Below are 23795 nucleotides of genomic sequence, written 5' to 3' on the forward strand. Positions count from 1 at the left end.
ACGGTTCAACAAGAAAAACGGCTTTCCAGCAAATAGCTCCCCCGAAAACTGCTCATGTTTTCTTCTGTGTCAGACAGACAGGGAGAGAGACAGACAGAGAGAGAGAGAGACAGGGAGAGACAGACAGACAGACAGGGGGAAAGAGAGGGAGGGACAGACAGGGAGAGAGAGAGAGAGACAGGGAGAGACAGACAGAGAGAGATAGAGAGGGACAGGGAGAGAGACAGACAGGGAGAGAGAGAGAGAGACAGGGAGAGACAGACAGAGAGAGCTAGAGAGGGACAGGGAGAGAGACAGACAGAGAGATAGAGAGACAGACACAGAGAGAGACAGTCAGACAGGGAGAGAGAGAGAGAGACAGGGAGAGACAGACAAACAAACAGACAGACAAACAGAGAGACAGACAGAGACAGACAGACAGAAAGTGAGAGAGAGAGAGAGACAAAGAGACAGACAGAGACAGACAGACAGAGACAGACAAAGAGCTTTAGAGGCGCTTCTGGGTGCATTTTTGAACAGGGAATAAGCTAAAATAAGATGAGATAAGCTAAGCTAAGCTAAGCTAAGCACAGCACAGCACATCCTGACTCCAGCCCTGTTCTGAACACATGAGACTCTCAGACAGGAAGAAAAAGCACATTCTCCAAACTACTGACATGTTTATTTAACGCATTTAAATCTGAATATTTCTTATAAAATAAAAAACATGAATATATTATTGCTCCGTTCACATTCAGCTCTCACTGCAGTGCCACTGATACATAAGATTAGAATAAAGGTGTGTCCCCGCAGTGCGAGTGGCGAGGTGAAGGCCTGTGATTGGCTCAGTACAGGCTGTGCATCGGTACGACGGAGGTGTTCCGGGTCTTCTCTAGCAGTTTCTCTCTCAGCGTCTGTTTCTGGACTTCGTGCCAGACGTATCGAGGGTTATCTACAGGCGGGGGCCGCCCCGTCCTCGTCCGCTGCACCTTCTCCCCGTCCTCGTCGCGTTGGACGTGGTCGGGCACCAGCGCCACCAGCGAGTTGAAGCACACGCCGTCCGTCTTCCCGTGCTGTCGGCCGTTGTGCTGCAGGCTGAACACGCCCAGCGTGTTGACGTCTTGGTCGTAGTACACTGACGGCATGGCGTCCTGCACCACCATGTTGGCCGCCCACGTCACCGCGTGAGTCTTCACCGCCGCCGCTGTGGGGAGGTGGAGCATCGGGGCTGCAGGGTGGAGGACAGACTGCGATTAATTCATGGATGTTCACCATCTAAGTTTAGCATGTTAGCATGCTAACATTTGCTGATTAGCAGCAAACAGACAGTCCAGCTGAGGCTCATGGGAGTGTCATTAGTTCTGCAGGTATCTGCTCATAAACACACATTAACATGTTGACCTGATGGTGGCGCTAGATTAGCAGTCAGAGGATCAATAAAGTTATTAGAGTTCATCCTGAGGAGAGCATGAACACCTGAACCACCTTTATCACAACCGTCCAATAGCTGCTGAGAGACAGAGAGAGACAGAGAGACAGACAGCGTGAGCGAGACAGAGAGACAGAGAGAGACAGAGACAGAGAGACAGACAGAGAGAGAGAGACAGAGAGAGAGAGAGAGAGAGACAGTGAGACAGAGAGGGAGACAGAGGGAGAGACAGAGAGAGAGAGACAGAGGGACAGACAAAGAGAGAGAGACAGACAGACAGAGAGAGACAGACAGAGAGAGAGACAGACAGACAGAGACAGACAGAGAGAGAGAGACAGACAGACAGAGAGAGACAGACAGACAGAGACAGACAGAGACAGACAGACAGACAGAGGGTGGGTGTCGAGGCTTCAGCCTGATTTGACCTTGTCTTAGTTTCATTATGACGATGAAACATTTGATCTGAAGACTCTTTCTCTCTCTCTGGTTTTCAGCAGCTTGTGTTCCACCTGATGAGCAGTTAGTTACCTTTGACGAGCAGGACCCAGACCTGCTGCTCAGCGTTGGTGAAGACCAGGACGAGTCTCTGCACCACGTGACGGCAGCTCAGGTCTACAGGTAACGTGACAGGGTGCCAGGGATTCTGACGGTACCTGAAAGCAGCGCAGCAGCCAACGTTAGCATACAAAGAAAACAGACATTGAGTACTGAGTGCTTCCTGTGTCCAGGACAGAGACATGTTTAGCCTAGCTTAGCACAAAGCCTGGACGCTCCAGAGTTGATGTCCTACTTGAGGCCACAGTCGATGAGACGGAGGATATCTCGTCCTCTCAGAGGGAGGACAGACTGTCTGTCCCACCAGGACGCTTGAAGAGACTCCTGATCTGCTGCTGAGAGACTCTTTAAACTCCCACCTGACACAGGGACAGACACACAGACTCAGTTCAGGGCTAGTCCTCATAAGAACAGAACCACGAACATGTGAGTGCACGTGTGACCTCTGACCCGTGACTTTGGCCAGGAAGATGAAGCGGATCCACTGTGGTCCCTGCTCCTGGATCAGCAGCAAGGTGATTGGCTCACAGTCAAACCCCGCCTCCTCCTTCACCTGCAGACGAACAGAGCTGCGAGTCAGGTAGCCAGGATGGGTGTGTGTGTGTGTGTGTGTGTGTGTGTGTGTGTGTGTGTGTGTGTGTGTCTCACCTCTCTCTTCAGCGCCTCCTCTAGGCTCTCCCCCACCTCCACCCTCCCTGCAGGCAGGTACCACTGCTTATAACAGTCCTGCTTTGCCTCCTGCACCATCAGCACCTCCTCCTGGTGGAGCACACACACACACACACAATGTTGTTTGAGGAGTGACGTCTGGCATCACTCCCACAAACAGGAAACTGTCAGATCATGTGACCTGTCATCATGTGACCTTGTCGTTGAAGATCACGGCGCAGACGATGTAGGTGACGTTCTTCCTCAGAGTTGCTGGTTTACTCTGCTCCAGGCCCACGTCACACCCGCTGACCTCTGACCCCTGACCGCTCAGCAGTGTCTCCACCTGCTCCTCCACCTGCCGCCGCTGCTCCTCCTCCGTCACCTCCATGTCTGCAGGTACAAACACACACACATGACACAAATATCCAGACTAAGCACAAATTGCCGTGTTACAAAATTTAACTGTTTAATTTCACTAAACTAATATTATAAAACAATATATTTGGTTCAAGGTTCATCTTTAGTGTCACTGCACAGTCGACGATTGCACAATGAAACGAAGCTGAAGCACTTTGCAAACTACAGAATAAAACAATAAATCAAACAAAGTATATAAAAAAGACCAAATAACCAGAACCTCCACCTGCTGGTTGTTTGCCTCCACCAATCAGTCAAGCTACAGCTACATCACATCTGTCCAGACTCACAATCTAGACTGTGAAGGAGTTTAATTAAAGGTGTTCAGTGTTCGTTGGTGAAACTGAACTTTCTATAGTAACACGTCTGACTCCAGTGAATAATGTCCAGAGAGACACATGCTGTCTTCACTTGGAGACTGTTTGTCCAGAGGACGGACAGAGAGCTTCATCACATGGAGCAACAACAATCAGCTGAAGATCAACATCAGCACAACCAATCAGCTCGAGGTGACTACGTCTGAAGCATAGATGTGGACGCTGCTGCAGAGAAGCTACAGACTGAAACATGGAGGCTTCACACATGATGAACCTGCAGCTCAGAAGATCTTTACAGTCAGCTCAGGTTCAAGATCAGAGTCACTGATTCAGGATCTGACCAACTGTGAACTATGGTCACAATCTACCTTCTGCTCCTGAGAGATGCTGCTGAATGATGGACATTATGATGTCACAGTCAAGATGACCTTTGACCTTTGGGATAGAAAATGTCATCACTTCATTTTACCTAATGAGACGTGTAATATTTTATTATTAAGCATTATTACTGCAGTTTATCTTTCATGAACTGTCAGTATTCTTCCAGCTGACAGTCTGTAGTTTGACTCTTCACCTTCCTGTTTAAACAAATGTTTATGTACTTCTTGTGATGGAACCACAGGGCTATGAAAGGCTTTGCTCATCTCTTTTATGTTGTTTGAAACACAAATTTTAAAAGATGACAATAAATAAATGTGTCTTTTTTATGACTAACCTGCCGTCAAAGCAGAACCTGCAGAGCTTCATGACTTATAAGATCAACTAATTAGCGAAGTCAGAGGAGACTGACAGAAGCTAACGTTAGCTAATGTCATTAGAAAATCCGGTTTCCTGCTTTCATCAAACAGGAAGTGCTTCTTGTAACACTCAGAAAAAATATCAAAAGTAAAATGAAACCAAAATACAAACCTAATTAACGGCCGGAAGCTGTCAGCTGTCTAATCAGTGAGTCTGTGCTGCTCTCCTCACATTTGACACATTAACATACAAACGTTTATACGCCTATGATCTGACACCGACAAGCTAACAGGAAATGAATGTATTTTTCCGGTTTGGGCTTTTCAAAATAAAAGCCATGATGTAGATACGTAACTCAGCATTAAGCGCTGGAACGGTTTAAAATATATTCATGGACTCTCAGTGATTATCTAGTCACAAGAAAAACAATGAATCTAACATTTTAACAAAATACACCGTTTTAGAACATTTTTAATATTCCGTATTTCTAAATAAGCATTTTATTATGAAATAAATGGAAGGAAGTCACATTTTTATAGCCTTCACAGCTGTGTCGTAATGTGTATCGAGGTCACACAGAGTCGTTTACATCAGCTAACACAGTCATTCAAAGTCAGTCAGAGTTGATAATTTAGATGTAAATTTCGGTTGATGAACTAACTGGGGGTTTAGTGACAGAAACAAAGAGTTTAACCAGCGGAAACGGGTTGAATCGGTTTGTTAATCCACAGTGTGAACAGGTAGGTTAACCTGGTCTCCAGCCTCATGTTTAGTTAACATTAAATGTGTCTCTGTTGTTTTTAGTTCATTCTAACGTTAGCAGCTGGCTGGTGGTTTCTGTTCGCCTTTGAATTCAGTTGAGCTCTAACACTTTTACTGCTGGCTGGTACTAATACTCAAACTAACAGTACCTGAATATGTGTTCTGCTACTACCACTGAAGTACATTCTGGAAGGAAAGTGTGAACGCCTGTGATGCTTCAGGAGGAACTGATGTTTCAAATCTGGCTATAAATGTAGTCATATAATGTTAAATATAATATATAGTATACTACACTATATACTAGATATGCATCTAATAATTCATTAAGTTAAACTAAATGTTTATATTGTCACTGAAACTATCCCAAAAAAACAGTTAAGGAGAAACCAGCAGTTGATGATTTATTGATTATCCAAATCCAAACCTAAAAGAAAAAGAATTGATGAATAACACAGTAAATGTTAGTCAGATGTCTGTTGTTCGGGCCGTCATGTCGTCAGAATGTCGGTGTTTGACCTCCTCGACTCAACAATCGTTCCTGTATCCTGCGTCTTGTTGTCGTACTGAAGTGTCTCATCTTCTAACCTCCAAGTTTGTTTTTCTCCTGCAGTCAAACATCAGATCCTCCTTCCGTCCACTCTGCATCACTTCAACACCTGACGACCTCAGATGACTCTCAGCCAATCAGAGCCTGCGAAGAGAATGAGGTGACGAAGCTGCATCAGAGCTCAGACGCTCAACAGGAAGGAGACAAAGTGGAGCATCGTGGGGTGTTTAGAGTCCTCTGCGTTCAGTCTGTAGCTTCAGCTTTATACTCATGACACATTCAGGGCTCAACATCACCTCCAGTGTTTGTAATCAGACATCTGCCCTCAGAGAAACCGAAGCTTTTCATATTCACTTCAATGCATTCAGTTTGATCACAGCAGCATTTAGTGGACATCTAGCTGAAGACACTCAGTACTAGTGTCAACGTGCTGTCAGCTGTGGTCCTGGTTCCTGATTTCCCTGGTTTTGAAGAAGGATCTTTGGTCTGGTGAGGTTGAGTTTGTCGGATGGCGCGCCACAGTAAGCTGCAGAAACAGGTCCTGGCTCTGTACCGGCAGTTCCTGCGGGCCGGCCACGACAAACCGGGCTTCATCCCCCGAATCCGTGACGAGTTCAGAGAGAACGCTCGCATCAAGAAGACGGACGTGATGCACATCGAGTACCTGTACCGACGAGGACAGAGACAGCTGGAGCAGCTGAAGGACGTCAACACCAAACAGCTGGGCTCCTTCTCCAAACCCGCAGAGAAGAGCTGACCTGTGACCTGCAGGATGTCATGTGACTCACAACCAACAACACGGACACCAACCAATACCTGTCAAAGACTTGGCTGCTGGTGAAATGTCACGATGCTGCGTTCAAGTCCAGAGGAGAAATAAATGCTTAGTATGGACAAAATGTGATGTGATAAACATAAAGATCATTTTTGGATGTAACAAGTTTTATGAGCTGTAACAGCAAATATACAAGAGACTGTTTAGACACTGAAAATGAATAAACGTCTTCTGACTTCACGTGAAATAATAATAAAAAAAAAACTGTGGAAAGATTCATATTGCAGTAATAATCACAGGAACACTGAGTCATCAACATGTTAACTATTCAAGGTGCCAAATTACAGTTTTTACTCATGTTCATGTTAGTCGAACAAAATCCAGCCGTTTTTTTCTTGGTCTTTGTCACATTTAATTCCCACTGTGGTCAAATTAATCACAAATACCAGCTTGAAAATGTACAGAAGGTTGCAAATGAATCAACCAGGGTGAGCAAATAAAGGAAAAGTGTGGATTGTGCCAAATCAATAAAGAAATAAAACAAAAACTCTACTTCCAACTGACTAGAGTTCACAGCTGGCCGGCTGGTAATTTACATCGAAGTAAAAGGAAACCAGAACTTGTCTGTCTGCTGTGTTCACAAGGCTTTAAACAGCAGGGAGGCCTTCACCTGGTGAGCTGTAGCTACAAACAGACCGTACGGATGGCAGCACCGTTACAACATGGACAGATCCCTGATCAGTCCAGATCTGAGTGACTGGAGTCAGAAATAGTTGTACGTGTTTTCACCGCTGAGCGGCAGCAGCGCTCTGAATCAGACCGACAGCCCGACTCTGATAGAGGACACGAAGAAGAAGAGACGTAAACAGGAAGTGCGACATTTTGGTGCCAATATATTTGTTTCTGTAGTGCAAGCAGCTTATTTAGCTCGAATTATCGTAGCAGAGAAAGTGACACTGGTTTGTGTTTTTGTCGTTTATTCGTCAGTTTTGGAGGTTTTCAGTCATGTCGGGTTCAGTGAACTCAGGAGGAGAAATGAGCAACGCTCAGTTATTTCAGCAGGTAAGAGAGAAAACAGACGTGTTCAATGATCTCAGATGTTCACAGTAGATCCACAGTTCAATAAAACAAACCAATAATGCTTCGATTGGTAATTTTGGATTAATTAAGCAGGTTAAAACTAAAACATGTATGGGGTGTGTCAAATGTGTGTCCTGGCACTTACATTGGGTTTAACTTTGTCCTGATAGCATGTGATCGTGATGAATGTCAGTCAAAAGTGAATCTAGTTAAAATGTATAATAAATTATTTCATGTCTGACATTAAATAACTTTGATACGTATAATTAATTATTGGTTTATCTTGTTTTTGGTGAAGACAGAAAAAAATCTGATTACATTAGAACAAAAATACAATAAAATTGATAAAATAATAATAAGTTAGTTGGTGAATGTGTGCCAGCTTGTAATAACTGACTATTTAATGTATATTTCCAATGTCTGATTTCTATTACTGGGTGACAGGTGTTATCTCACATTTACATATTTATGTTGTACAGTTTACCTTTTATTTTAAAGAGCTCCTGTAACAGTGAATTTAATTAAGTCTTATGTGTAACCCACATCAAATCACTTAGTCGACTGAAAATTAACGATCAACCATTCTGATAACTTCCAGTGATTTTTCCTGTAGAAACATTTGATGTTTGATCTTCAGATGTTTGATTTGCTGCTTTTCCTCTGAATGATCAAAGTCAAAAGTCAAAGTCAGCTTTATTATCAATTCTGCAGTATGTACAGGACAAACAGAGAATCGAAATTGCGTTACTCTTCAACCCTTTGTGACAGGACATATATTAGAAAAGAGATAAATAAAAACTGTACAATCTAGATAAAAACTGTACAAACTAAGTAAAAATTGTACAAACTAAACAATGAAACATTGAGAATGTAATAGTGCAAATGTAAACGGTAGTGCAAAAAGAATTAGCTTAACAACTGGTGGTGAATAAAGTGACAGTGTGTTGTTTTCCTGAGGGGAGGGGTTCACATCAGTGAGAGTTTGTAGAGTCCAGGGTGTATACGTGTGTGTGTGTGTGTGTGTGTGAGTGTGTGTGGTGGGGGCATATCAGAGTCCAGAGTGTGTGTGTGTGGTGGGGGGCATTTAGAGTCCAGGGTGTGTGTGTGTGGTGGTGGTGGTGGTGGTGGGGGGGGGGGGGGGGGGGGGGGGAATTTCAGTGTCCAGCCAGGGAGTGTGTGTGTGTGTGTGTCTGTGTGTCTGTGTGTGTGTGTGTTGGGGGGGAAGTTATAGTCCAGGTTGAGTGTTTGTGTGGAGGAGGGGGAGGGCAGGGAGAGAGTTCAGCATCCTGACAGCCTGGTGGACGAAGCTGTCCCGCAGTCTGCTGGTCTTGGCCCGCAGACTCAGCAGTCTCCTCCCTGATGGCAGCAGGCTGAAGAGGCTGTGTGACGGGTGGGTGGGGTCACTCGCAATGCAGAGGGCTTTGCGAGTGAGGCGGGAGGTGTAGAGGTCATGGAGGGAGGGGAGAGAAGCACCGACGATCTTCTCAGCTGCTCTCACGATGCGCTGGAGGTTCTTCCTGCAGGACGTGGAGCAGGCGCCATACCAGACGGTGATGCTGCTGGTCAGGATGCTCTCAATGGTGCCTCTGTAGAAGGTGTGCATGATGGGGGCGGGGCTCTAGCTTTCCTCAGTTTGCGGAGGAAGTAGAGGCGCTGGTTCGCTTTCTTGGCCAGCGATGTGGTGTTGGTGGTCCAGGAGAAGTCCTCAGTGACGTGCACACCCAGGAATTTGGTGCTGCTTACCCTCTCCACCGTAGCACCATTGATGGTAAGGGGGGCATACTGGGGGCGTCTTCTCCTGAAGTCCACAACAATCTCCTTCGTCATCTGAATGATCTGAATTAACTGGACTAAACAAACACTGTGAAGGCGTCACTTTGGCCTCATCGTCACCACATTTCTCACTATTTTCACAATGTTTCCAAACCGAACGATCGATTAATGGAGGAAATAATCAGCTGATTGATCCAGAATGAAAAGAATCATTAGTTCAAATGAAGCTCAACCAGCTCCAACAGTAAAATCCTGCTTTGACATGAACGACTGAGTCACAGTAATCTGATGAGATCAGATAGAACAGGAGAACAGGAGATCAGATAGAACAGTAGAACAGGAGGACAGTAGAACAGCCACAGGGACATTTTGCTGCACTCAATACTTTTACTTGAAGCACATTTTCATGATTATGCTTGCATACTTTTACTTGTATTACAGTGTAGTATTAGTACTTTTACTGAAGTAAAGGACCTGAATATTTCACTGATAGAAGCTACATGAAATATAAAGGGGAAGCCCACTCTGACCTTCTGTCTTCTAATTACTGAGAGTAAAGTAAATGACAGATTTCGAGGGTTAACTAGAAGGAATAGTCTGACTCTGCAGGCTAAAGATTGGGCTGGCAGGGCAGGCCATGCTGAAGAACCCAGGTGATCAGAGGAGTGGATGAAGTGTGAGGTGTGCTGGATGCTGAATCCATGGACCAGTTGGAGGCGTAGTAGAAGTTGAGGGTGGACCCGGTGTCAGGAAAGGGAAGCTAGAAGGTAACAGAGAGAAAGGGAACAAGGACATGCACAAAAGCACGACACTCCATGGTGTGATGTGAAAAGTGCTCATCAGTGAAGTATAAATGACCTGATGTAAGAGCTCGAACATGTAAAACCACCCCCATGATCCTTTTCTAATGTCCTCCTCCCTCCTGAAGATGGCACTGCTGCGCTGGCTGACTTCTCAGACTGAGGAGGACAGGAGGATATTGACGGCAGTGACGGGCATCCAGGTCGGCAGGGAGCTGCTGAACCGGATCACCGGACAGGACAAAGTGGACGCTTACAAGGTACCTGTCTGTAACCCGCAGGGGGCGCTGTGTCTGAGTGAAATGCACAGATTTTCTCAGCGTCACAGCTGTACTGCGCTGTGAATACACAACAGTGTGTCATTGACTTTCCAAACTGTTTCTGTGTGTCCTCAGAGAGAGTGTATCCTGAGCATCTCAGAGTTTCTCCGTGAGAACCCACGAGCCTCGCAGGCCACCATCAACGCCGAGGTGGAGAAAAGAGTTCTGGTTTTCGCTGCTCGAGTCAAAGCTCTGGAGACGGCCCCCATGCTCTGAATGGACCGCTCCATGTTTTAATTGAAGATGAATATTAAAACATGGAGATAAAGAAAACCTCACATGGGCACATTTTATATCTTTATAGCTGAAACTGGGGGATAATTCTGTGTGTTCAAACACTCTTTTATATCATAAAGTATCTCTGTGTGACTATTTAGTTTATGTGTAACAAAAGAAGAAACTCTGAGATGAAGCACTGTTGGTTTGAAATGGATGTCATTCCTGTTTATTTCACTAAAAACACCTTGAATATCTTTGACAAGTGCTTGAATTTGTTATTCTATGAGGTCGAGGAAACTCTGACCTTCACTGTTATCCCGTGTGTCATCGCCTTAAAGTTGTGTTTTGATCTGAACCTTCCTGATTCTTCATAATAAACATAATTAGAATCAGAATCAGAATCTGAGACGAAGCTGTTTCCTGTTTCATTGGCGGGATCTTTGAGAAGAAACGACACTTCCTCCTCCTTCCTTCATTGATTTGATCCACAGATTTTCACACAGGGGTCTTTGTAAATGAACGCAGTGATCAGGTGTAGCAGCAGAGTTGCAGGTGATGTTTCTTAGTGTTTGTTATCATGTTTACTAGTGCAGAAAGAAAAGATACTCATCGTGGGTCTTTGCTGCCTCCATTACATCAATCAGTTCCTCTTTGTTTCTGTTTGTGTCACTTTTGCCTTAACTTAGCAGTGATGACAGGAAGGAACTGCAAGACAGGAAATGAGGTGTGACAGAGGTCAACAGCTGGTATTGAACTGGAAATGTAGCACCAAATCTTTATTGGCAAACATGCAGGAACAGAAGTCTTGACAAAAAATATCACAAAAAAATATTTAAAAAGTTAAAAAGGTACAAAGTTTCCAGCATTATTTCCACCCCATTTACATCCACAGGGAACAAAATGTTATTGTTAGCACATTGTAGTACAATTCATAGCATGCCAGCTTTATGCTGACAGACGATTCAAAATATTTTATTCCTCAGTATATATAAATATACACATTTCACTAATCCGTTGTAATATTTACTACTTTTAAGTAAACATATTGGCCATATTGATATTGCTTATATTCAATCAATTCAAACTTTACATTTGGATTGACGACTTTTTCCTTTATCCCTGCTTTTGTTTCATTTGCCGTTTTTTCCGTAACTATTGGTTTTTAGAATAGACTAGACTAAGTTTCCAAAGCTGAAATTTCCCGGAAGACTCAAACTGAAAGTGCGGAACAGCTTCCCTTTGCCTGCCCAGCTCAACAATTCTCATTGGATGTGGCTTGGCTATGGTCCCACCCATTGAGATGCATTTTTTTTCCGATTGGACAGCCACATTTTATCGTCACTAGAGCTGAGCTCTGATAGGACGGAAAAATGGCGGGGCTAAAAGTTGTTGATTCAAACACTGAACACACAAATTTCACAGAGAGTACCCGAGCAGCTACCGGTCTGTGTTTTAGTGTGGAAAACACGCGTATAGACCGGCTTTTGATCGTTTATCTGTCTGTTAGGAGCTAACATTGTCAGGATGGATGTTTCCGATGGCGGAGTTGCGGACGTATCCGAGAAACTGGAGAAGTAAGTAATGCTAAACTTAACGTTAATGTCGGTGTTACTAATGGCTAACAGCTAGCATCCCACTGATTACCTCACTGAGAGGGTAGCCGTCTCGGCTAAGATTTAACATGTGACGATCGATATCATTGATTTTTAACGGGGCTCACTGTAACGTTAATCATACTGGACAGGTTAAACACAAATGTTTGACATCTGGTACAGGATTTAAGGTAATTACGTCGTACTTCAGGCTTTGTTTTTCAGAGGTCGTATGCCTTGTCCACACGTCAGCGGGTAAACCTACAAACAGGATTTTCCTCTTTCATTCTCAAATACAAAAACAAATCCCGTCCACCAGAATACCGTCTTTTCTTTTCTTTAATCTGTCCGCATGAAAATTCAAAAGCACAATCGAAACGCTGTCAAGAGCATGCCAAACCAACAGGTGGCGATGTAACCTCAATCCTCAACAGCCGGTAAGATACCTGAGACTGGAGGCCCGATCCCGATACAACCGAACCGGCTATGACGTGTTTCTGAACATGTTTCTACAAAACCTCCGTTTCCAGGAACCTTAAACTGCCTGTGTGTGGATGAAAAGCTTCAAGAATAGAAACTATGATTTTACAAAACATGTGGACTCGGCATAACTTCCATCTGTCAGACTGATGTAATGGAAAGTTACTGCTGACTCTGCCCCATTTCTATGAAATCTTTAGCAACCAGTTTTCAGATTCAGACTTTATATGGAAACACTGATTCATCAGTGTTAATAATCTAATACAAAGACTCATATGTGAGTCATTGGAGACATTTTACTCCACAACCTTTACCTTGACAACATGAAGCTCATAATGCTTTAATTTTACTTATGTAGGATTGTGAATGACGGACTTGTTTTTAGATTGTATTATACTTTTCCTTTAGTAAATGATCTGAGTACTGTTCCACCTCTGCATTTTGTATGGTGGTATAATATCATGTGCTGACACTATGAGGAGTTAAATGAAATTTATTGTGCTTTGGCTACTGAAGTTTAATTCACGAGAAGGAAAAATTAAACGGTGAGCTGAAAATACACATTTGGTACCAAGAATTAGTTGTATTTATTTAAAGGTCAAATATGTCCAAAGATGACATTTGAGTCTCCTTTAAAAAACACACACAGAAAGGTTTGGTAGCGTGTGTGTCACATGTAGGAAACATGCAGCCATTTCCAAACATGACACACAAAATTAGCCTGAGAGGTCTTTGATGAAGTTTTTTGCAGGTGCTGTTCTTCTGCTATGATATTAAAGTTTACTGCTTCAATGTTTTATTAATTCTTTTAAGGTTATATTTGATCTTCTTCTATAAGGATGGCTGCCACAGCGTTGAATCCTTGCTGATGCATCTTGTGTGTTGAATGGCTGTAAATATAAGAGACATCAATCTAACCCTGTCTTTGTCTCGGCAGGTCTTTGTCCATGGATACAGATGACAAGATGGAAGCGTACCACAGGTACTTCTCAGAAATAACACTCACTGTTTGAAGATAATTCCAACCCTGAAATGCCTGTTTGACAGTTGAACAGTTAAGTTTCCTTCCAAAAAAAATATATATATATTTATTTGTTTAAACAGAATTGTATTGATTTTCAACAAAAAGGAAATTTATACATGTTTCCATCATATGTATCAATAACACACAGATAGAAATGCAGAAAATAAAATAAAATAATAGCAGTTACAACAACTTTAACACTTCACAGTAGTACACACTGATGCATAAACTAAAATTGAGTGACAGACTGGGTATTATGTGCAATAACCTTTGTCATTCTCTGATTACAAACCATCCAAATCCACTACCGCTGGACAAAAGACACTTTAAACTTTCACAGTTTGTAATTTATTGCTCCGTTTGTTCTTTTTTGCACCTCTATTGTTCTTGTTCTTCCTGTTGTAGCGCTGGCCCGGGTCAGTCATTCATTCCTCTGCTGTCAGACTGTACAATCCAATGTAGAGCTATTATGTGCAATAACCTCTATTCTTCTCTGATTATCAACATCCAGATCCACTACTGCAGGGAAAAGGTCACTTAAACTCTTACAGTTTTTTTCCTGTTATTTTTTTTACTCCGTTGTTGCTTATTTGCACCTTGTTCTTGTTTTTCCTGTTGTTCTTATTTGCACCCTTATTGTTCTGATTTTGCATCTTATTGTTCCGTATTGTTCTTATTTACACCTCCATTTGCTGTTTGCCAAGAAAATGACAAACTGAACCAAGCGCTGAGTACAATGAAGCGCGTCTTCTCAAGTTGTTACTGTAGTAACTATCACTTATTATTGAGTCTGAGTCCATAATAACAAATCCATGTTGGAAATCCACTGTTTGTTATGAATTTATCGAGGCTGTCGGTACACATCAGTCGATCATCACCCGCTGCTCAGTCTGCGTTTGCTGTGATCCTGTTACTATGACAACTAATTAGCTAGCATGAGTGAGAAATAAAAGCTGTGAGACAGAGTTAAAGAGAGTTTCTTTGGAACAGGATAAACAAACAGACAGACAAAAAATAATAAATAATTAGCTAAATAAATAAAAGAATGAATACATGATGAGATTTTATATATATATATATATATATATATATATATATATATATATTCACATCGTGTCAGGGTCCATTACCATTACTTAAAGAACACATTCACATTATTAGATATTTTCCGACCATGCTCCACCTTCGATCAAAAAGGTAAATTTTCAGCTGTAATGATGCGGTCATTCTTTCCATGAGATAAACCTGTCTCAACCTCTGCTTCCATTCAGCCACAGTCGGTGATTTAACGTTCTTCCAGTTTGCTGTTATATTTTTCTTGGCAACCAGTAATAAAATATGCAAGATATATCTATATATATATCTTTGGTCAGTGAGAAGGTGGAGCGGTACAGCACCCAGCAGGTAGAGCAGCACCTTTGATGGAATTTCTCTTTTCATAATTTTCTCAATTTCGTCTTTAATATTTTTCCAATATTCAAAAATAACTGGACAGTCCCAGAATATGAGCGTATGATCACCTACTTTACCACATTGTCTCCAGCATAGAGCTGCTGAGGGGTGCGAAAAAATCTGAGTTTGAGTTTCCAGTCGAATTCTTTCCACTGCTGACTGCTGATTCCTTTATGACTGCTGCTAGAAAGTTTATCCCAAAGTTCATCTTCTATTATTGTATTAGATTCCAATTCCCATCTTTCCTTAATATTATAGGTATTTTCATCTAGGTCTCATGAAAGTCTTTTATAGAGGTGGGACTCTCTTATATTTTTAATATAAACATGTCCATAGTGCAAAAACCCTTGACTCAACAGAATCAACAGCCATCGCAGCATTCATATACAAGTGGAACAAGTACCAATGCAGCACCAGCTACTGAAGTTCGAACTGCTTTTGATGTGCTTTAATCTCAAGGCCATTAAAAAACCTGTAATATTGTCAGTCTCTGCGAGTTAAAATGCTTCACTCTGGTGTTAGTTTGTAAAAAAAAAAGCTGACCCCTGCCTTAATATTTGGAATAACTCTGAGCTGGAGTTTAGTCATGAATATGATAAATTAACTGTTATTTTATTTTTCAGCTTTATTGCATGTTTTTCTGCATGTTAATGACCTAAAAGAGATTAATGTAGATTTCAAGTTTAACAACATTACATTTCAACATTGTCTTATTACTAACTCTCATGTTTTTTCCCCCATACAGATTCATTCAAAATGGAAAAGATGTTGCCAGACAAGGGGACATGAACAATGCACTGAAGTTTTTCAAGTTGGCGTACAACATCCACCAGAGTCAAAAACTTGAAAGCAGGATTAAGAAAATTGAAGAACTTATTTCTCAGGAAGACTCTGAGGAGGACGATGAAGAGTTTGTCAATGTAAACAGCAGTGGTTTAATGCTTTTTAAAGATTTACATGACAAACTTTATGACTACCAGAGAAATGGAGTGGCCTTCTTATACAGCCTCTACCGAGACGGTCTTAAAGGTGGGATCTTGGCAGATGACATGGGCCTTGGTAAAACCATCCAGGTGATATCATTCCTCTCTGGAATGTACGATAACGAGCTGGTTAAACACACACTGCTGGTCATGCCAACTTCACTCATCACAAACTGGACCAAGGAGTTTGCCAAATGGACTCCTGGCATGAGAGTCAAGGAGTTTCATGGTGCCAGCAAAGGGGAGAGGACCAGGAATTTGGAGAAAGTTCAGAGGAGAGGTGGTGTCATTATCACCACATACACTATGCTTATGAATAACTGGCAGCAACTGTCATCATACCATGGAAGTGAGTTCACATGGGACTATATGATCCTGGATGAGGCACACAAGATAAAAACAACAACCACCAAAACAGCAAAAAGTGCCAGTGCCATACGTTCAAAAAACCGAGTTCTTCTCACAGGTACGCCGGTCCAGAACAACCTGACAGAAATGTGGGCTCTATTTGACTTTGCTTGCCAAGGTACTCTGCTCGGGACAGCTAAAACATTCAAAGCAGAGTATGAGAACCCCATCACTCGTGCCAGAGAGAAGGATGCAACTCCAGGGGAAATGGCTCTTGGGTCACGCATGTCTGAAAACCTCATGGCCATAATACAACCCCACTTCCTCCGTAGGACAAAATCAGAAGTGCAGAAGAACAAAGCAAACAAGGAGGGATATTCAGACAACAAGGACAGTCAAGTCCCAAACTCTCCAAAAGACTCTGGAGCTGTCATGCCCACGCTGACAAGAAAGAACGACCTGATTGTCTGGACTTACCTGAGCTCTGTTCAGGAAGACATATACAGGCAGTTCATTTCACTGGACCACATCAAGGAGCTGCTCATGACCAGCAGGTCACCTCTAGCTGAATTAAGTATTCTGAAAAAGCTGTGTGACCACCCAAGGCTGCTCTCTGCTGCAGCCATAGCCAAGTTAGGCTTGGAGAAAAGCAACACTGAAAGTGAGCAGACTGACGACATGGAGACAGACACAGCTCACAGCATTGCTAATGTTCCTGACGACACCTTAATATCTGAGTCTGGGAAACTTGTCTTTCTCTTTGCACTTCTTGAAAGGCTCAGACAAGAGGGCCACCGCACACTCGTCTTTGCTCATTACAGGAAAGTGCTTGACATCATTGAACGCATCCTGGGCAACAGAGGCTTCAAAGTTATGAGACTAGATGGCACGATAACACAGATTGCAGAGAGAGAGAGACGCATCACTCTGTTCCAGACAGACGAACGTTATTCTGTCTTCCTCCTGACCACCCAGGTTGGAGGAGTTGGCATCACTTTGACAGCGGCAAACCGAGTTGTGATCTACGATCCCAGCTGGAACCCAGCAACAGATGCCCAGGCTGTTGACAGGGCATACCGCATCGGCCAGACTGAAAATGTTGTCATCTACCGGCTGATCACCTGTGGCACAGTGGAGGAGAAGATATACAGGCGTCAGATTTTCAAGGACTCCCTCGTCAGACAGAGTACTGGAGATAAAAAGAACCCTTTCCGCTACTTCAGCAAGCAGGAACTGAAGGAGCTCTTTATTCTGCAGGATACGCGGTCCTCGTCCACACAGATGCAGCTTCAGGCCCTGCACTGCAAACACCGACGGACAGACCCTGACTTGGACGAGCACATTGCCCACCTCCATGCCATGGAAATATTTGGGATCTCTGACCACGACCTCATGTTTTCCCTCAATGTCAACCATGACACGGCCCCAGAGGACCAAGAGGCGCACCACTACATTGAAGAGAGGGTCCAGAAGGCCCAGGAGCTGATGAAGGCTGAGTCAGAGTTACAGATGCAACTGGCAGAGAGCATGGCATCAAGCACAGAACCAGCTTGGCTCAGACAGCCAGTAGAGAACAACAACACGGAGCGCTCTCGTGAAAAAAAAAGGGGAAATTCAAGGCAGAGTCCGTCCTATCTACAACATGACAGTAACTTTAATGGATCACCGATAGTGGTGGAGTTGGACCAGTCTGGTTCTAGCAAGGAAGATGGCCAACAGAATCTGACAGACAGAGTTATTGATTTAACTGCAGATGAGAGTATGACAGAAGAACAACATGTTGCAGAAGTAAGCCATGGCAAGCTTGCTGAGCAGGACCTGGATTCCCCGAAACACCAGCCTGTCAAGCAGGAGAGCAGTTTCATGGAAGCAGCAGAAGCCTCTCCTCAGGAGGTGACTGAGGAGTCTTTGGTGGCCACTGAGGCTGCATCAGGTGATTTGGCAGATGTTTCAGTTCAAGAGGTAATGGATGAGTCTACAGTATCTGAGACTGCAGCTGCTCCAACAAGTGATGCCAGCCTGGTGTACGATACAGCAGTTGAAGATGAACAACTGCCTAATGAAACTTCACACTCAAAATATGACTCCAAAATGGATTTGGGGTATCTACAAGGCACACCCCTGCAGAACAAAATACTTTCTGTCTCGCGAGCGTCCAATTCCAGCTTCAAAGCAGACACATCGTCCAAAGTCAGCACAGGCCTCGAATCCTTCCAGGGTAACTTCAATTTACAGCTCGAGGACAGTGACATGTTCTCAGACCTTGATGTTTTGGATCATCAGGAGACCGAAGCACAGGAAAGGAAGTTGCTTTCACAACTGCAGATGGAGGGAAGTTTTGACGTGAATAAATCCCTTTCTGAGAGACAACATAAAGAAGCACTTAGGCAAAGTCTTAACAACATCCAGTCTTCTGAAACGGATGAGTCAATGAACGATTCCATTGTTACTACCAAGAAGAAAAGAGCAGCAGTGATTTCAGAAAGTGAAGAAGAAGATGATGATGATTATGATAGACAGGAGTTGAGCAGGAGACAACTTGACAACTCCTTCCAGCTTCTTGGAGCCTCCACACCTAAATCAACTCCCTCTAGCTCCAACCCGCTCCGGTCAAGAAAGAGCATTGGAGGAAACACCTCTGTGGCCTCACACCGGGCCCTCCTCCAGTCCTTCATTGAAGACATGAAGAACCACAACCAAGACACGGAGGATGAGGATGAAGGCGATGATGATGATGATGATAATGATGATGGCGACCACGACGACCACAACGACGACGATGACTTTTCAGAAAGAAATTCTGATCAGGCTGAAGAGGACAACATCATTGGTTCAACCCATGATGAGTTTCAGCTGGAGGAGACCATTGGAGAGACATTAAACACAGAGGGCGAGGAGGAGGTAGAGGAGGAGGAGGAAGAAGAAGAAGAAGAGGAGGAGGAAGAAGAAGAAGAAGAAGAGGAGTTCTCAGAGTCAGCAGATGCCATTGATGAGTCGGGAGAGGAAATTAGCGACAACGTGGAAGAATCAACAAACAAGCCTGGATTAGCCTCCTCTGAGAGGTGCGGCATCGATGCAGGAGCCAACACAAACGGCACAAAAGACATCGTCATGTCCGAGGATGAGAGCTACGACTTCCTGGTCAGTCGAGGGAGAGCGCACTACAACGAAGGGAAGCTGGATGACGCCCTGAGCCTCTTCCTGAGAGCTATTGACATTAAACCCGGAGATCCTGAAATTCAGCTCATGACCATCCAGCTGTACCGGCAGCTAAGTCAGAGAAGTTAACTCTCGAGATCAATTCTCCAGTGGAAAATTACCTCTTCCACTATCTGAAATTAGCGCTGCCAACTGGCAAATACTGTTAGCGACCACACCTAATATAATAATAATCTAATATACAGACTGTCTCCTTTAACGTTCTGCTCATACTCCAGTTCTATGCTTCAAAAACTACAGCTTGTACTTTGAATTTGTCTTTTTGAACTACCAACTTGATCCACGTCTGTAAGTTTTAAGGTAACGCACAGTTCCAGAACCTTTGCACAAGATAACATTGAAAACATTGACATGACAAGATTTTCTGTAAAATTTGAATGTTTGTCACCTGCACACAAATAAATGTTGCAAACATGCAGTTAGTGTATTGTTGCTGCTGGCATGTGTGCTTACAGAGATGACAGTAGCTCAGCTGGTTCAGGTTAGTCATGTTACCTGTTTATTAAACCACACCTGGTTACATGTTCATTTTATTTTGATGGGAAGTGTTTTCATTCATCCATTATGATAAACAGTAACATTTTATTTCCCCTTATCTGTTAAATCAAGAAAAAAAGATTTAATTCTATAACCTGTACTTGTATATATTGTATTTTATTGAGGAAGTTCAAAATAAATCGTTTCATCTGTATTTTCAGTTTCATTTTTTTACTATTTTCTGAAATGCATTAGGCTAAGTGATTGATTTGTTCTTTTTTTAAATTAACAGTTATAGCAATTGTTTGTTGCAGTCACAATCTGACTGAAAACAATCTATTTAAAGGTGTTTTCAGTGAATGTGTAAATTTAGGCTAAAAAGAAGTGGTGTGCCACAGCAATGATTTGTCATTTTAAATGACTAAGAAGAGCCAATATCCTGATAATCGCTATTTATAATCAATCAATTAATGTGATTCTTCATTAAAAAAGTTTAATTAGAAATTACATTTAGTTTGAATCTATTAAACTTAGGCGGAAAACGGTTTTGAGACACACAAAGTAAAATTTAGATTAAAGTTGGGGTTTTCCAGAGACACTTGAAGGCATCACAATCTTCCTTATTGGGATTAAATTCCAGCCAATCAGCGATCACCGCTACAACGCCTCTCTTTCATTGGCTGAAAACGCAAACCTTTAAATGTGCGCTTGAATAAAGTGTCGTGACCTCCCGGAGGTTTCGGTGAAGGTCGCACTGTGAGCGGAACACTTTCACCTTCCTCCTGATCAAATTATAACAGTTATGATGTGAGCAAGGGGGCGCTCGGTTTGCCTCACTGTAAAGCCAGCTTTTTCCAGCTGGACATATTTTTGTGACGTGACCAGAAACTCACAGCCAATGACTTCTGGTTTGACGAGTTGGACTTCAAAATAAAGTTTGCACTTCACAGGAAGATCAGCCCAATGACCAGCTTGATGTTACACATTACTACATTATTGATACGTTATTATTAATATGTTCATTCTAGAAGATACAAATGATATGAAGATTAGAGTTTTCAAAGGAGCGTTCCTGTGTAGAATAGAAAAAAGATATTTTTAATCTACCTTCACAATATTATATGTCAGTGACTTCTAAATACTTGATGCTACCTAAACATAAGTGAATGGAACATAAAAGTGGGATAAGATATGTTAGCAATCAATTAGCTAAAACTTAAGCGTTAATGTTGGATGACAGTACATTATACATGAACTGAAGGAATATTTATTCTATTTTATGTACTGAACATAATAGGTACATAGTAAAATAAATACACTAACATAGCGCATTAATAAAGGCAGAGAATTCAGTGATGAATAATGGCTTGTAGTGTTTTTCATTCCGACCTTACAGTTTGCTGGACTGCAGTGGTTTTCATTTATTTATTTAATTACTCTTATTATGAAGTGTGTCGCAGGAAGCGGGGAGTATTTCCGGTAACTTGATTCTGGTTTAGATTCCAGTCGAGTTTACAAGGAGAGAAATATCTGTTCCGCTCGGTGAGGACAGACTTTACTGAAGCTGGACCGCTGCCTTCAGCTCAGGAGACGTTCAGACACACAGTTTGTGTTTGAATGAACAGATTTCACAACTGAAACATCAGCCGAAGACATTTTGGATCCGTGTGTTAGCTAACAGCTAAAGTAACGCCCGCTGCTTTGACTGTGGATCATCAGCTGGGACAGGAATGGCTCGGCCGAGGAAGAAAACCACTCCCGGCTGCTTAGCATGAGGCTCTGCGGGGGGAAACGGCCGGAAGACAACCGTGCAAACTACAATAATAATAATAAGAAGAAGCAGAAGCAGAGGAGGACAGCAGTCTGTGAGAGAGCTGCCCGGTGACATTTATTTCTCCAGCAGAAGAAGAAGAAGAGGAACAGGATGGGAGGAAGAGTGGAGCTGCTGGAGGTCTGCTGCCTGCTGCTACTGCTGAGCGGAAACTCACACTGCAGAGGTGAGTGAGGAGGAGACACTGAGGGAGAGGAGGAGACACTGAGGGTGAGGAGGAGAACAGTGAGTGAGGAGGAGACACTGAGGGTGAGGAGGAGAACAGTGAGTGAGGAGGAGAACACTGAGGGTTAGGAGGAGACACTGAGGGTGAGGAGGAGAACAGTGAGTGAGGAGGAGAACACTGAGGGTGAGGAGGAGAACACTGAGGGTGAGGAGGAGACACTGAGGGTGAGGAGGAGAACACTGAGGGTGAGGAGGAGAACAGTGAAGGTGAGGAGGAGAACACTGAGGGTGAGGAGGAGAACAGTGAGTGAGGAGGAGAACACTGAGGGTGAGGAGGAGAACAGTGAGTGAGGAGGAGAACAGTGAGGGTGAGGAGGAGAACACTGAGGGTGAGGAGGAGAACGGTGAGGAGGAGAACACTGAGGGTGAGGAAGAGAACACTGAGGGTGAGGAGGAGACACTGAGGGTGAGGAGGAGAACAGTTAAGGTGAGGAGGAGAACATTCAGCGTGAGGAGGAGACACTGAGGGTGAGGTGGAGAACAGTGAGGGTGAGGTGGAGAACACTGAGGGTGAGGAGAACACTGAGTGAGGAGGAGAACATTCAGGTTGAGGTGGAGAACATTCAGAGTGAGGAGGAGAACAGTGAGGGTGAGGAGGAGAACACTGAGTGAGGAGAACACGTACACATTCATGGTTTCTCTGTTATTTTGGTTCTTTTTTTAGAGGAACTCCACACGAGTGATGATTTTATTTGTACACATCCATCCTCACTGTTCAGGGTCATGGAGTCTATCCCAGCATGCACTGGGGCAGAGGCGGGGTTTAGCCTGGTTCAACAGTCCATGGGACTCTGTAAACTTGGTGTTTTGCCGAGGGCGGCGCCGTGTGTCAGTGTTGTGTGATGAGTGTTCTGATTGGCTCTCATTGGCCCGACTCGTCACTTTGAGGATAAACGAGCAGAACCGTAACTTCAAGATAAGATAAGATAAGATAAAACTTTATTTTACCTGTGGTAGCGTTCCTTCTTGCAGGGTGGATGCAGCAGTCTGTTACTGAAGGAGCTGCTGAGGCCCCCCACTCTGTCATGCAGAGGATGGGAGGGGTTGTCATGATGGATGTCAGCTAACATCCTCCTCTCACCTCCTCAGTGGTGTCCAGAGGACAGTCCAGGACAGATCCAGCTCTCCCGACCTGTCTGTTCAGTCTCTGTCTGTCCCTCTCAGAGCTCCTCAGCCTCAGACGTCTCCATTAACTTAATCTTTGTCTTAACTTAAATATGAAACCTGCCGGAGACGTCACACCTCACTGGAGCTTCAGACAGACAGTTTTTTGTTTGTGTGATCAGCAGTTTCTAAGAGGTGGGGGTGGGGGGGGCTTCCTAACGAGAGTAAAATATTAATATAATAATACTGTCCAAAGTCCGTCTGTCCGTCTTCAGGTTCAGAGGGACAGACGTTGACCCCCGCACTCTGAAATTCAGGCCAAATTATCAAGGATGCTAGAAGCTGCAGCTGTTAGCACCACCACCACCTCCACCCCCCCCCAGCCCATCCACCCCCACACAGCAGTCAGTGTGAGGAGACAAACTGATGACTGTCCAGTAGTGTCTTCATATCGATCAGGTGACACAGGTGTGAGTCAGTGGAGAGCTCATGAACTCTGCAGATACTCAGTGTTTGTTCAGTTAACGTGTGTGTGTGTGTGTGTGTGTGTGTGTGTGTGTGTGTGTGTGTGTGTGTGTGAACGGCAGCTCACATCATCTCATCTGTTTATTGTGGACAAAATGTTGGACTCATAAAACTGCTGATCCACCAAAATTACAGTTAAAGTTAATTGCAGTGATTCATCGTGTCGCTTGGTG

General features: G+C 43.5%; 4 protein-coding genes across 6 annotated transcripts in view; 3 read left to right on the forward strand and 1 right to left on the reverse strand.

Annotated features, from left to right (window-relative positions):
• Positions 1-642: 642 nt before the first annotated feature.
• nudt18 (nudix (nucleoside diphosphate linked moiety X)-type motif 18) lies at positions 643-4376 on the reverse strand. 2 transcript variants are annotated; one of them, XM_041937679.1, is made up of 7 exons: positions 4258-4376; positions 2829-3004; positions 2612-2722; positions 2414-2516; positions 2199-2322; positions 1937-2061; positions 643-1207 (listed from the first exon to the last, which is right to left on the reverse strand). In XM_041937679.1, exons 2-7 carry the CDS (start codon positions 3000-3002, stop codon positions 825-827), a joined length of 1020 nt encoding a protein of 339 aa, XP_041793613.1. In that variant the 5' UTR covers positions 3003-3004; positions 4258-4376; the 3' UTR covers positions 643-824. The 2 variants fall into 2 exon arrangements, with proteins under 2 accessions (XP_041793613.1, XP_041793612.1); XM_041937678.1 differs by lacking the exon at positions 4258-4376 and adding an exon at positions 4064-4082.
• A 261-nt stretch (positions 4377-4637) lies between these two features.
• On the forward strand, positions 4638-6722 carry sdhaf1 (succinate dehydrogenase complex assembly factor 1). The gene is made up of 2 exons (XM_041937767.1): positions 4638-4826; positions 5459-6722. The coding sequence occupies exon 2, from the start codon at positions 5904-5906 to the stop codon at positions 6150-6152; it is 249 nt and encodes an 82-aa protein (XP_041793701.1). The 5' UTR covers positions 4638-4826; positions 5459-5903; the 3' UTR covers positions 6153-6722.
• Positions 6723-11807: 5085 nt separating this feature from the next.
• On the forward strand, positions 11808-20106 carry ercc6l (excision repair cross-complementation group 6-like). 2 transcript variants are annotated; one of them, XM_041937143.1, is made up of 3 exons: positions 11808-11936; positions 13372-13416; positions 15656-20106. In XM_041937143.1, the coding sequence occupies exons 1-3, from the start codon at positions 11887-11889 to the stop codon at positions 19527-19529; spliced, it is 3969 nt and encodes a 1322-aa protein (XP_041793077.1). In that variant the 5' UTR covers positions 11808-11886; the 3' UTR covers positions 19530-20106. The 2 variants fall into 2 exon arrangements, with proteins under 2 accessions (XP_041793077.1, XP_041793078.1); XM_041937144.1 differs by lacking the exon at positions 11808-11936 and having other exon boundaries at positions 13385-13488.
• A 1326-nt stretch (positions 20107-21432) lies between these two features.
• Positions 21433-23795, forward strand: part of adam9 (ADAM metallopeptidase domain 9) — a 28218-nt gene continuing 25855 nt past the window's right edge. The window contains exon 1 of the mRNA XM_041937512.1: positions 21433-21934. Coding sequence (XP_041793446.1) covers positions 21862-21934 — 73 coding nt within the window. The 5' untranslated portion in view covers positions 21433-21861. The remainder of the gene's footprint in view (positions 21935-23795) is intronic.

Source organism: Chelmon rostratus, chromosome 5 (assembly GCF_017976325.1).
Source record: "Chelmon rostratus isolate fCheRos1 chromosome 5, fCheRos1.pri, whole genome shotgun sequence".
Classification (NCBI taxonomy): domain Eukaryota; kingdom Metazoa; phylum Chordata; class Actinopteri; order Chaetodontiformes; family Chaetodontidae; genus Chelmon; species Chelmon rostratus.

Excerpts from the sequence above, each read along its gene's own strand:
- sdhaf1 (XM_041937767.1), top strand. The coding sequence starts at position 5,904 with ATGGCGCGCCACAGTAAGCTGCAGAAACAGGTCCTGGCTCTGTACCGG.
- ercc6l (XM_041937143.1), top strand. The coding sequence starts at position 11,887 with ATGGATGTTTCCGATGGCGGAGTTGCGGACGTATCCGAGAAACTGGAG. Across the intron at positions 11,937-13,371 it reads GTATCCGAGAAACTGGAGAA|GTCTTTGTCCATGGATACAG; the intron begins GTAAGTAATGCT and ends TTGTCTCGGCAG. Across the intron at positions 13,417-15,655 it reads AAGATGGAAGCGTACCACAG|ATTCATTCAAAATGGAAAAG; the intron begins GTACTTCTCAGA and ends TCCCCCATACAG.
- nudt18 (XM_041937679.1), bottom strand. The coding sequence starts at position 3,002 with ATGGAGGTGACGGAGGAGGAGCAGCGGCGGCAGGTGGAGGAGCAGGTG. Across the intron at positions 2,517-2,611 it reads AGGAGGCGCTGAAGAGAGAG|GTGAAGGAGGAGGCGGGGTT; the intron begins GTGAGACACACA and ends GTTCGTCTGCAG. Across the intron at positions 2,323-2,413 it reads CTTCCTGGCCAAAGTCACGG|GTGGGAGTTTAAAGAGTCTC; the intron begins GTCAGAGGTCAC and ends TCCCTGTGTCAG.